Genomic DNA, 13,822 nt, shown 5'->3' on the forward strand with positions numbered 1-13,822 from the left:
GAGGTGCACACCCATGCCTGTGGCTGTCCCTGCAGTATGACTGGTGCTCCTGGATCCCCAATGCCCCCCCAACCATGCGGGCCCCCCCACCAACAGCCAAGGGTGTGGTCACCATCGAGCAGATCGTAGATACGCTGCCAGACCGTGGCCGCTCCTGCTGGCATCTGGGCGCAGTGTGGGCACTAAGCCAGTTCCAAGAAAATGAGGTGAGCAGGGGAGACATTCTGCCCCCTCTAGGGGGCAGGTCGCCTGGATTTAACCCATTTTTCCATCTCAGGGCTTTGTGATTAAGAGCTTAGGCTGGACACCTGCTCTCCGGGAATCCTGACTTCTGAGGCTGGGGGTGCCCAGGAAGTCCCAGGCCTGTGCCTGGATGGAGCTCGGGGTGGGGGCGGGGGTTGGCAGGAGAGCACAGGGACTCTGCTCCACCGGTGACTACCCAGAGGGGACGACTAAGAGTTTCCTGGGGATCCTGCCAGACATTCCCATGCACATACACTAATGAACCTACTGTAAAAGCTGGGTATCTCAGTATCTCAGACACAACCCCATGACATTAGCTCAGTGTCGCACAGAATGACTACCAGTACAGCCAGCCCCAGACTCGCGGGCATTTTAGGGGGCACTGAGGTTGCTCTGGGGACTCTGCTGATGTGTGGGTCCCTCACTAACATCTTTGTATATGTGTCTTTGCACATGTGTTCCGTAGGGCCAGATGACATGTTCCTAGTAGAGGAATTTCTGGATCAGAGAATGTTGAGACTGATCTGTCCTCCACAAACTAATCCCAAATCCCACCCTTTCCAGCCCTGGGTATGAAACCTGCCAATTTTAACAATCCAGTAATTTTTTAAAAGACAGATCTAGTTTTAACCTGCAGACATCTATGTGAGTGTGGAAATGAGCACAGTACCCCAACAGGGTCCGGCCGTGGCTGTCCTGGGCTGGGGAGGCTAGCGCTGGCCCCCGGAGCCCAGACGGGAAGGCAGGAGTGTGGCAGAGGACGGGGCCCAGCGGGATCCCTTCACCTGCACCATCACACACGGCAGGGCAGCTATTTCTCCCATTTATCTGAGGCCCCAGACCAGGGGCATTCTTGGGGTCTTCTCAGCAGGGGGTGGAGAGGGGGAAATGAGCACATGCTGCCTCGCTCACTTCCCAAGGGATGGTCTCTGGGGGTGAGACAAGGCCTATCAATCAGTTTACATCACCTCGGCAAAGATTAACCTGTCCGTCTGTGTCCGGGCCCTTAGCTATTCCTGGGTATGTACCCAGAAGAGCATTTCATCGAGAAGCCTGTAAAAGAGGCCATGGCCCGATTCCGCAAGAACCTTGACACCATCGTCAGCGTGATTGCTGAGCGCAACAAGAACAAGAAGCTGCCATATTACTACTTGTCCCCAGACCGGATTCCCAACAGCGTAGCCATCTAAGTGGCCACCTGAGCCAGTCTCACCTGCACACGGTCAGCTGCTCACGGGCGGGCTCAGCACCCAGACTCCAGGCTGCCCGGGTGGGCAGGCTCACGGGGGCCCCGGGGCAGGACCTCCTGGCAGCTTGCTCTCCTGAGGCTGCTTTGGTTCCTCAGGCCCCAGGCTGACTGGCTTCAAACCAAAGGCTGCCCAGGTTGGGCCATGTTATGCCTCAGCTTCAGTGCATTTTCCAGTCTGTTCCTCAATCTTTAGTGAATCCCATACTTTGATCCAAGTGGGTACACTGCAGGGACCCGTCCTACACAGAGCAGAACGATGTCGCTTCCTGCCCTACGCCTCGCTCAGTGCTTCCACACCAGGCAGGAGCAAGAAGTCAGGAAAACTGATAGATGTTTGTTCTTGTTGGGAGGCATGGAATGATTATTTTCTATTTATGCTTCGTCCAATTTCTTGCATATAGTAAGTGCCCAAATAAATCCTTGTTGAATGAATGAAGAATTGGTTGTCATAAAAATAAAGGAGTGCATTTAAAACAAGTCTCTGTCCATGTTATGTTCCCATCACCCCAAACAGCTCACATCCCCTCTCCCCACAAAAAAAAAGCCATGATCACTGTGATTCCATTGGACAAAAGCTACCCCCACCCCACCCACACACAAACCCCAGTCTAGATAGAAGGTGGTTTTCCCTTTTTGTTGCTGAGAAAGCTACTTTATCTTCAGAACATATCCCAAATATCATCCACCCTGGGGAGGCATCTTTGATTCTCATCTCTCCCACCCGCCCCCCCTCCCTGGGCTTTGTCCGAACCTCTGTTATCTTCCCACATGGTCTCTCCCTTGGACCCAGAGCCCCTGCAGAACAGGAACTCACCTTACTTGTGTGCCCAGGGCTGGCACAAGGCACTAGCCTGCTGCTCCCTCATTTTCCTCCTGCAAGGCACCGGACAGGTTCTAGGCACTATTCTGGGAGCTGCGGGCTGTTTTCTCCAACAAGAGAGGACTTAAAATGACTTTTAAAATGCATTTCTTTTGGGGCGCCTGGGTGGCTCAGTCGTTAAGCGTCTGCCTTCGGCTCAGGTCATGATCCCAGGGTCCTGGGATCGAGCCCCACATCGGGCTCCCTGCTCTGTGGGAAGCCTGCTTCTCCCTCTCCCTCTGCCCCTGCTTGTGTTCCCTTTCTCGCTGTGTTTCTCTGTCAAATAAATGGATAAAATCTTTTAAAAAAAATAAATAAAATAATAAAATGCATTTCTTTCCCCCACACCCAAGAAGCAGAGCCAGCTTTGGGCATGGCGATCCATTGTGTCCTCCTACACACCTACCTAACCTATACCCCTAGCCCCTCGCTTCAGAATTGGATCAGCAGGGTCTCCAGAATTTCTGGAAGGTGTACCCAGTGTGCCAGGCCAGAATCTCAATGTCTAGGTAAAAGGCTTCCACTAGGGCCAATATAGCATGGGAGAAGGCATGCAGGAGAAGGCTCCTGAAACCACAAGTCCCTCCAAGGAGACTTGACCATTGGGATAGGTACCAGAGAGAGCAAGGCCTGGACACTTACTGGCCCAGACCCCCTACCAACCCTCTGAGAACTGCCCATACTTATAAGTGACCGTGGTGGTGGACTCCATAATCCTATGGTCATGGTAAAGGCACTCACTCAGCTCCATGTCCCTGTGAGGGCCAATGTACCAACCTTTAGAGCCCGCAAGGCCACGTGAGCAAAGGAAGGAAGAGGAGCAGGTAGGAATGATGATGCAGGTCTGATCCTGTGGGTGCAAGCAGCGAGGGAAGGAAGGTCTGGGCAGAATGGACTCCAGACTGCAGGGCACCTCTAAGAAAGCCTCACTCAGCTAATGTGGAGTCCTCAAACAAAAGTGGCCCATTATAGGTATGAAAATGAAATAAAGAAATTTTCAGGTAAAATAAAATGAAGAGAATCTCCTGCCAGCAGATCTACACTACAAGAAATGCTCCCATGGAAACTCATCCTCAAGGAGAGGAGAGTATCAAATATGGTAAATATTTGGTAAATGTAAGAGTCTTTCTCCTCTCCTCCTTCCTTTAAAATACATGATTATTTAAAGCAAATATTATAACACTATCATGTGGCATTTATAATACATGTAAGCATAATATAAAGATAGCATAAAAGACAATGGGTGTTAATGGACTATTTCAGGCACATGGTTTCTACATCTTATATCAAGTGGTACAATATTCTCTGTAGTCTGTGAAATTTTAAGTAGGTAGATTATAACCTATAGAGCAACCACTAAAATAATGTAAAGAAGTATAGTTAAAAACCAAGAGAGGACTTAAAATGGAATTCTAAAAATATATAAATAATTTAAAAGAAAGCAAAAAAAAAAAAAGAACAGAAAAACAGAAGACAAATCAAATAAAATGGTAGACAGAGCCAACCATATCAGTAATCAAATGTTTATAAGGACTAAAAACTCCAGCTAAAAAGCAGAGATGATCAGAATAATTTAAAAAATCAATACCCAAGCACATGCAATATACAAGATATATACTTCAAATCCATAGCAGTGTCAAGCACATTTTTTCCCATAAAAAATTTTAGGTTTGGTAGGCCACATATAATCTGCTGCATTTTTTAAAACAACCTTTTAAAATTGTAAAACACAGGGTACCTGAGTGGCTCAGTCAGTTGAGCATCCGACTCTTGGTTTTGGCTCAGGTCATGATCTCAGGGTTGTGAGACTGAGCCCCACATTAGGCTCCGTGCTCAGTGTGGGGTCTGCTTGAGATTCTCTCCCTCTCTCTCCTCCCTACTCTCACTTCTCTCTCAAATAAATAGATAAATAAAATCTTTTAAAAACCAAATTAAATAACATAAAATTTTAAAACACATTCCTAGCTCAAGAGCCTTACAAAAATAGGCACAGGCTGGATTTGGCCAGTGGGCTATAGTTTGTTAGCCCTGGTATAAAAAGACAGATAAGATTTGTGAATAGCAGATAAGCATGGGACAAGAGGCAATGAAAAGATGCTCAATATCATTAGTCATTGGGAAACTGCAAATTAAAACCACAAATGCAAATTAAAACCAAATTACAACTACACATCTATGAGAACAGCTAAAATTCTGTATTTTAGGTTAGTGACTGACATCAGCAAATGTTGCAAGGGTTTGAAGTAACTGGAAGCTTCATACCTTGTTGGCGGGGATGTAAAATGGTACACCTGCCTTGGGAAAATGTTTGTTTAGTTTCTTATAAAACTAAACATCGCTACCCTCTCTGAACCAGCATTTTATGCTTATGTATTCACCCAAGAGAAATGAAAATGTGTCCACAAAAATAATTTAACAGTTCTATTCATAATGGCCAAAAACTGGAAAGAGCTCAAGTCTCCAACTGTAAGAAAATGAAGAGACTGGTATATTTAGAAAGTGGGAGTATTATTCAACACAAAACAGGAATGTGCGGATACAGGAGCATAGACGAAACTCAAAAACACTGTGCTGACTTAAAGAACCCCTACACAAGAGGGTAAACTGCGTGACTCCACTAAAATTAAGCTCCAGGACAAGTTAAAACCAAAAATCAGAACAACGATTTTGTTTCAGAGGGTATGGGGACAGGGATGCACTGGGAAGGGGCAACAGAATTTTCAGGATTGAGATAATGTTCTGCATTTTGATACAGAACATCTGGTTTGGGGTTACACAGGTGTATACATCTGCCAAAACTCATCAAATGGTACACTTAAGATTTGTACATTTCACTGTATGTAAATTTTTCCTAAGAACAAAAAGAACCATAAATGTTGAATTGTAGCTAATAATATACAAACTTAAGTGGGGTAAAGTGTATACTTCTCATTGCAATTTATTCTGAAAGGCATTAAAAAAGCAAGGTGATGGAAGGATAGTGTAATGAATAGATGGAGATATGTGGTAAAGTATATATAGCAAAATGTTAATTGTAGAATCTAGGGTAAATGACTTCTCACTTATACAATTATTTAAAATTTTTCATAAAATGGTGAAAAAAACGAACAGCACTTATTTGCCAGTTATATCAAACCAGAGTTAATGTTCTTTCACCATAAAAAGTAACAATGATTTAATGTAAAATATACCAAAAAACCCAAGAGAAATGGCCAAGGCATGGACATTCACATATGCAGACATGCAGGGTAAACAAAAGATGCTCAATCTCATTTACCCAAGAATGCAAAGTAAAACATCAATGAGATAAGAGGGAACGACAATCATTTTAGTAACAATTTAAAAAACACCTACATGATACAATGTAAGGAAAGAGACTCAAATTCTCATAAGTGAATCATTTTGGAGGGTGCTTTTGCAACTTAAAAGTTAAATGCCTTTACCCCTTTCTCCACTTCTAGGAATTTATCTTCAGAACTGCCCCCCCCACACACACACACAAGTGTACAAAGATAAATGTCATGGATGTAGACTTGAGCCTTGTTTCTAATAACAAAAGTCAAGTAAGCAACCTAAAGATCTGTATCAGTATCCAGTTTTTAGGTGAAAAAAGCAAGATGTGAGGGAGCGTGTCATGTGACTGCAGTAAGCAACACGCATTTCCCACAGATTTCAGACACGTGAAGAGTTTGTGATGCCTTTACTGCATGACTATGGCCCAGTCCTCTGCCTTCCAGGGACCCAGCGCTGGGTTCCTGCTCAAGGCCTTTCCCTGGGCAAGGGGCTGTTTGATGTTCTGCCCTTTTTTTTTTTAAACCATACTGACCGCTTTGCTTGTTGTATGCCTGCCCCTCCCCTCGGAATGTTTAATCAAACATTTCATCTTTTCTGGTCATCTGGTCATCTAGGTAGTTCTACTATAGCACCCGGATTCCTCCTCCTCCCACCAGCCTGACACCCCAAATAATGAGCAGTATGTTAATATGTCAATGAATGGGGCTGTAAGTTTAAGTGTACTTACAGAACAGGAGGCTGGCCTGCGAGCAGCTTGCCCCGACGGAGGGCTGAAGTGCGCCATGGCGCAGCCCTCACCCCATCACTTTGTGGCTGGTGTTAAAGGGCAGAAAGGCCTGCGGAAGGCATGCTCAAGCCTGTGTGCAACCAAGATCCCACTGCGCATCTTTTCAGCCAAACTCATCAAATTTGGTGGATCCCCAAAGCAGAGAGGCTCCCCTTGGGCAGAACCCCCCACCTCACCTCACTGAAGCAGATTCCTCTTTCAGCTCCACCCTCCTCACCCCTCCAACCATAGTCGAGCACCTGAGCACTCCCTCCCTTGCACGGGCACATACCTGTTCAGCTCTTCTGCGGTCCATCCTCCGCCAGAGGCCACAACAGCTCCCAAAGTCAGGCAAGGACACTTGTCAAAGTATCCTCCCACTGAGCTCCAAAGTCTCCTGGCAGCTACTGTGGTACCTGGGCTCACCTAGGGGACAGTATGTACAGGGCAATCCTGGCCTGTTTTCACCTTATGCACCCAGGTAAAGGCAGGTGCCTGCCCTCAGCACACACAGCTCGAGAGACAGGAGGCTCCGAGACACCACCATGACTTAGGGAGACCGCATCAGAAGCTGGGAGATACAGCCAGCCTGAGCTATCACCAGAGATCCTGCTGGTCCTCCCTGGTTCTCCTACTCAGCTAGGCCAAGGCTCAGTGTTTGAACAGATAAGGCGAGTTAGGCAATAATCAACTGCTCCACGGTCACATCGCCATACATACCCTGAACTTGAACCTGGCTTCTCACAGGGCACAGAGTCCAAGTAGAGCCTGGATGTTTGAAGCAAGCACACCTGTGTGAGCTACTTCCGTATTTACTTCCAAGCCTGCACACTCTCCTGAACCCACCCCCTCCCCCCCAACCAACCACCAGTGTCGGGGGGGTAGGGGGACCTTCCCTGCCTGCAGGGACAGGCCGAGGAAAACAGCTACCTCCGGAGGTTGCAGGATTTTCTTCCCCAACGTTCAAGGCAGAGGATGGTGGAAAGGGGAGCAGAACCACTGGAAGGCCTGCTAATGTTCCCTGCCTTCTTGCAGGAAAACACTTTCAGGGCAAAATCCCCTTTTAAAGAAATGCTTTATTGCTGCAATTAGACACCGCATGTATAACCCCCTCCCGAGAATGATTCAGGTGGTAACACTGAGAAAGTGAACATACACAGAAGGATACGAAACCAGACGTTTAGATAACCAGAAACTCTGCAAGTTAAGAAAATCTTCAAATGTGAAGTGCCTTTTAGAAACTACGTCACACATGCCAGTGTAAATTTGGTTTTTATTAACAATCAGCTTTCTATAAACACTGCATCTAAATAGGTGAATAGCTGCACAACTTAATTACGTCCAAAACAAAGATAAATGCTTTTATTTCCCTATGTTTCGGTCTTTCCTTGGGCTGGAGAGGGAAGCTGCATATTTCAAATCAGATTCAAAAGGGAAAGTACTCAAGAAGTGTCTCTGCGTGAGGCCGAACGCACAGCATCGCGGCCCTCGGCCCCGCCGTTCCCAGGCCGCCTCCAGCGCTACAGCCCCCCCCCCCCCACCAGGCAGCAGACGTAGCCCCAGCTGTGCAGGCCCCACCTGCAGCCCGGGACTGGCCCACTGCCTGCGGCCTGCGTCTGCAACCAGGGAGGGCATGCCAGCAAGGTTGAGAACTAGACCCAGGAGACTGAAAAGAGTGGAGTGAGGCAGAAAAGGAGGACACGGTAGAGGCCCGGAGCACAGCTTGATAGTTTCCAGGTTTCTTAAAATCAACTCAGGCACAAAAACCAAATTCTTGCTGGCAGCCAAAGTCGGAAGCGCTCGAGCCAAACGACTTTTGAGGGAAGAGAGGCCAAATCAGAGAGGGCTGGCTGGCAACACCCGAGGCCACTTCCCTCCCCACCTGGCCTGGCCCCCAAGTACCAACCCTCCAGGCCCTGAGACCCACCAGCTCATCCCACGTTTCTGGTTCAGCCAAGTGTTGTCCTCCACCAAAGCCACGTGCAGAATGAGGGGGAAACGGGAATAAATACCGCCCCCCCCCCCAAAAAAACTAGAAGGCAAGCTGCTATGGACTAAAGGAACCCCTGGCAGACCTACCGCCCCCACTAGATGGCAGCACAGCACCACCTTTCCAGAGCTGCTGGCTTCCTGGGTCTGTCTCTGGGAGGTAGAGATTAGAGCCGGGACTAAGGATGGAGTCAGAGGTGCTCGACTAGAACCTATGAGAAAAGAGAAAGGCAAGGGGGCATCTGTGTGCCAACCCAGGAGAGGAAAGAAGGATGTGGGATGGACCGTCCCCAGGCAGAAGGCTTTTTTTTAGGAGCTTGGTGGAGGTGATGAGATGGTGTTAGGCCTTCCTGAAAAGAAGGGAGGGTTTCACATGAGAGCAACACAGCAGTCATGGTTATAAAGGCACCTTTGCCACAGGGGGTGCCGGCCATGAGGGGTGGGCTGCCCAGAGGCCATCCCTACCTAAGCACGCTTTCCTCTCTGCAGAAGTCTTAGTGACTTTCAAGTTCAGCGTAAGGGGTTCCATCAGGGAGAAGGGAAGGAATCCCACTTAAAAATCGATCCCAGTCTTCACGTGACTACTCATCTGCTGTAAGAGGGCAAGGCCAAGGGGCCTTGCCTGGGCAGCTCCTAAGGGACACAGGCAGGGCTGGCCCAGGACTCGGCTCCCCTGAGTAGACAGCGTGTAGCTGCCTGGCGTCCGCAGGCTGAGAAGGGGTGTGGGTAATTGCACTTTGGGGCACAGTGAACACAGGCACGGACTGGATGCGGCCTGGGAGACGGAGAGAGAGAGCAGGCTGACCTATTTTCAGGGGCTGGCCATGGCTGGATGGTGCCTGCCGAGCCAGAGGAAGGCCACGGTGGGGTGGGGCAGCTCCTCAGACCAGAGTCCGTGATGCCGACGAATCAGACACCGCATGCGAAGGGACGGCAGGGCAAAGCCTGCTACCACGCGCCCTGCCCCAGAGCTCAGACCGCTTCAGCTTCCTCCTGGCTTTCCAAACAAACCAGAGCACTTCTACTCTGAAAGGCAAAGGGATCGTCTTGTGTTTGCTTCATCCTCTTAACAAGACAGGCAAGGCACCTAAGGCTCAGGGGACTGAGGGCAGGACCCCCAGGCAACCCTCCCCTTAGAAGAGGCTCTACAGATGCAGTGTCACCTGGAGAGTAAGTACCTGGGCACATGCCTGTGACACTGCGGACCCTCCTGGCCTATTTTCCTGGAGTTAACTCCTATTTACCCGGCGAAGCGAAACTCATTTTTAAAAACAGAATTTTAAGCAGACTTTAAAGGGACAAAGGCCATTTGATGGTAGTGATTTTGGTTTTGTCTTATGAAAATGGTACAGGAGATAATCCCTGATGATAGAATGAACTGATCACAAGGATCCTCTCTGTCCAGTCCAGTTAAGGCTATACACGGGTAGAGGCGGGGCTGGGGGCAGTGACCGTGGGCCCCGGCAGTTTGCTGCTCACTCTTGGCCTTTGTCCCAGAGCCAGCCCGTCTGTCTCTCTGCCCGGGCCAGTGACCCACAGGACCTCCCCAGGACCAGAGGCCATCCAAGGTGGCAGGCACCCAGGAGCACCCCTGGTGTCCGAGCCCCAGACCAGGGCAGTGCACGCTTACGCTTTTGGTGAAGCCAGCACAAACTGGAAAGCTTTGTCCAGAAAGGAGTCATTTTAAATACTCATTTTTGTTCTAATTACTCACTTCCTTTCATTTAGATCTCACATAACCTTCTTTTTCAGTGTTGTCCAAAAAGAAATGTTTGGGGCAGTCTTTAGACTTATCATAAAATAGGCTTGAAACCACAGGAATTGGGCTCAAATTGCCATCTGGCATCCATTAATTTCCATGAAATGTTAGGAAAAAGCCTCAGATCTGTTTGTCCTGCTTTAGAGCCACAAGTCCCTTTGATGCACACAGAGCAGATGTCAGGTTTTTTAGAATATATAAGGCAAAAAGGGTTTTAGATCTATTATAACGTAAAAGAGATCATGAGAGGAAGGCTTCTAAATGAGACGTTCTTTTAAATGTCCATCCCACTGGACACACATATTACAAAATAAAGATTCTCTCTTTGTAAAGTGCTGTTTGCTTAGTGAATCCCTCACCACCACGCACAGAGCACCACAGTCCCGTCTGCTCCGGAAAACGGCCAGCAGCAGCGTCGGCAGACGGGCTCACCTCCTGGGCTCTTCTTGGTGAGGAGGGAAATCCTCTCATCACGGCTGCTGGACAGTCCCAAACACTCCGCGCCAGGGTGGGGGCTGCTGCCAACCGGGAGAGGCCGGGGTGCCACCCTGCTCCTGCTCTTCCCTCGGGTTGGGCATTTTATTCTCTCATTCTGCTCAAGGTCTTATGGGCCACAACCCAGCCAGCTCCCCATCACATGGCATCACGGGGACCTCCCTTCCCGTGGAAATGCTGGCAGAAGTGGAACCCGGCCGTGCACAGCCAATGTGAGGGCTTTCCAGAAGATTCACTAAGGAGGGGTTAGAAAAAGAGAAGCCATTAAAACAGTCACCTGCCCGGTCTATGCTATTAAAGGACGTAAGAAAAGGTACACAATTGGCAGTAAACAATTTCCTTCAGCTGTTCTTCGATGTCCAGGAAAACTAACCCCTGCACAAAATCAGACATGAACGATTTCTGTTCCAGTGTCTTCAGGTTCTGTCCAACAAGAAGAGTTTGTGTCAGAATGACAGATTCCATGTCCATCTTTATTTTCAAAGTTCGGTTCTGTTAGTGCAGATTTTTCGAAAATATTCTTTTTGCTTGTTTCTGGACAGTTTTGAACATAGATTACTCTGTTATAAGCCTTGAGTCTCTTCCATAATTGTACATACACTTTGCACTGAACATACATAAAAAGAAGTCCGCCGGTAAAGCCGATGGCCACAACCACCAGTTTAGTCCAAAAAGGCCACTCTAGGATTCCTGGAAGGGGAAAAACCCGGTTAGCCTATCAGCAGACCTAATTTAAGATCTAAAGTAAACAAAACACAACTTCTGACCTTCCCACCCATGACCAATGGATTCTTCACTCATCAAATCTTGCTTCATCAAAGGTGGTATGGCAGAGGGATGGCAGAGGGTATCCACTCTCTTATCTTGCTGCTCTTCCAGGAGACAGTGTGTGGAGATTCTCCCTGAGCTGACCTCTTCTAACTGGGTTTTTTAAAAAGTACTCACCACAGCAAGAGAAACATCCAAAAACGATGCTTGGTGCTTCATAATTGATGCCCCTGCTCCAGAAACCCAGACATTTGAAGTCTGACTTAAAAACCAATCTGGAATGACCCCCGTGTGTTATCCAGGATCTCTATGCTGAGCTCATCTTTCACTCTGAGCACATACCTGTTGCCTGTCCGTGTTTGATCTCCTCGGTGGTACGGTCGATGAGCACATACAAGGACCAGACCACACAGGTGATGGCGATGACATGGAATGTCACTGAGCACATGATCTTCCTGCGCTCACTGGCCGTCATCTGCAACTTCTCCCACTGGAAAGACAACACACAGAGCATGAGGTGCAGGACCCCAGACATAAAAGGGCTACAATGGGGGTGAGAGCACTGTAGATGGGTAAGATTGGCTTACCCAATCTCCCCTCCCCTTTTCCCAGACTTCATGAATTTTCCCAAATACCAAAAGTCATTCGCCTGAAACCACTTGGCTTCAACCAGGTACCAGGCACTGGTATTCTGTCAACAGCCAACTTTTTATGCAATGAAAAGAAGCTGGGATCAAGATGAGCTATGGACACAACCAGAGATCAATCCTCTTGTCTGCTTATTCTTGCAGGCAGACAGCCAATGGCTAGCTAAAGGACTCTCTGGTTCCAGTCCTGATGAAACCAGCATGTTGGCCCCCGACCCAGGTGGCACACAGGAGACCTCCCTGCCTTGCTGACTGGCGTGGGCAAGGGGAAGAGGGTTGATGACGTCACAACACACTAGATGGGTCACACTACATCATGAAGGTGATGGCAGAAGGCGCTCACTCTTTGGTCCTTTGCTACTTTGGCAGCAACAGCTTGAAATCGATGCTAAGAGTTCCTGGTACAAGCAGGCTCTGCCAGTCCCATCTCCTCTAGGAGCTCATTAATTGACTCCAAAGAGCCAGATTTTCTCTTTCATTTACTGCTTTCCGAATCAGAAGAAAACATAAAGATGGAGAAAAAGAACAAAGTGTAAACACTCTGCATATCCTTGGCCAGCCCTAGTCACAGCCTCTCTCCAGATGGTTCTATGTAGGACAAGCTGAAAGTAGAGCCTCGTGGATTATCTACATTGGTCGAATTGCTACAAGTCTCATTTGAGGGACCAGCAGAGAGTAGGTATCCAATAAATTATACGGTCTTTACGGGGCAAAACATTTTTTAAGTAGTTTGCATCTGCCTCTCCAACACCCCGAGTGCTTTTTGCTATGGTTTTATATAGTATCTTCTTTTGGCTTTCCTCCTAAAATGCCCCCCTGCTCCCTGATTTCCTGCTATTTCTTTACGTACACTCAGCCCAAGCCTTTCACACTGACCTGAAACGCTCACCCTCACCTTTTTGGTGTATGCTTTTCTACACAGTCTGACCTCTCTAAACTCCTTTCACTTTACTCCAAATCCTACTGACCCTTCAAGAACGGCTTGAACACCCAAACATTCTGTGACGCTACCACCACTCCACCTCCCCAAGGCTCCAGCCCACAGCCAATGCTCCTAAATGTCTGACGTGCTCTGCCACCATTTAATCGAACATTCGTGTGTTGTGATGTGATTGTGTGATCCCCCTTGAATATACGTATCAAAAGTCTGAGATATGAACAAGTCTTATTCTACCAAACAAAACCTTATGTGCCGGGCATACAGAGAAACACATTGAACCACTTACACAGGAGGCGCCCACCAGACGAGGCTCCACTCAGAGGGAGCCGTGACATGGGGCCTGAAGAGAGGGGCGTTTCCCGTAGGGCCTGCAGTTCCTCTCTTTTCCCACCCACCCTGTGATGTTTGTCGTTGAAAGTTTTCACTGGGGGGATTGACCCTCCCTTGAAGCGTCCCCTTCCCTGGTATGTGGCCCTCCTGGTAATGACTGGCTTTGCTCTCCCCGCAGGATCTGCCACTGTGAAGGGGATGACGAGAGCCCTCTGATCACCCCCTGCCGCTGCACGGGGAGCCTGCACTTCGTGCACCAGACCTGCCTGCATCCCCCTACCAACTAGCAAATACTTATCACAGGTATCTAACAAATAAATGTACTATGTGCTTTGTGCAAGGGAAAGATACTGTCTAATAATATACAGTCCTAATCAGAGGCAAGACATGAACAGTTAATACATATAAAATTAAATGCTAAGATGTCACAAAACAGTCTGTGGTCCAAACATGGGACCACAGGGCCACTGAGGGCCAAACGAC

General features: G+C 48.2%; 2 protein-coding genes across 8 annotated transcripts in view; one reads left to right on the forward strand and one right to left on the reverse strand.

The window, feature by feature from the left end:
- Positions 1 to 1,969, forward strand: part of ALOX5 (arachidonate 5-lipoxygenase) — a 73,902-nt gene extending 71,933 nt beyond the window's left edge. Inside the window, exons 13-14 of the mRNA XM_078077432.1 lie at positions 36 to 206; positions 1,254 to 1,969. Coding sequence (XP_077933558.1) covers positions 36 to 206; positions 1,254 to 1,433 — 351 coding nt within the window. The 3' untranslated portion in view covers positions 1,434 to 1,969. The remainder of the gene's footprint in view (positions 1 to 35; positions 207 to 1,253) is intronic.
- A 5,697-nt stretch (positions 1,970 to 7,666) lies between these two features.
- The window catches only part of MARCHF8 (membrane associated ring-CH-type finger 8), a 135,413-nt gene continuing 129,257 nt past the window's right edge, over positions 7,667 to 13,822 (reverse strand). For 6 of the 7 annotated variants that reach the window (XM_078077434.1, XM_078077437.1, XM_036119941.2 and 3 more), the window contains 2 exons: positions 11,765 to 11,912; positions 10,923 to 11,344 (listed from right to left, as the gene is read on the reverse strand). In XM_078077434.1, the coding sequence (XP_077933560.1) occupies positions 11,040 to 11,344; positions 11,765 to 11,912 (453 nt within the window). In that variant the 3' untranslated portion in view covers positions 10,923 to 11,039. Of the gene's footprint in view, positions 10,890 to 10,922; positions 11,345 to 11,764; positions 11,913 to 13,822 lie in introns of those variants that run through there. The other variant, XM_078077436.1, reaches the window with a different exon arrangement.

The sequence above is a fragment of the Halichoerus grypus genome, chromosome 7 (assembly GCF_964656455.1).
Source record: "Halichoerus grypus chromosome 7, mHalGry1.hap1.1, whole genome shotgun sequence".
In the NCBI taxonomy this organism is placed as follows: Eukaryota; Metazoa; Chordata; class Mammalia; order Carnivora; family Phocidae; genus Halichoerus; species Halichoerus grypus.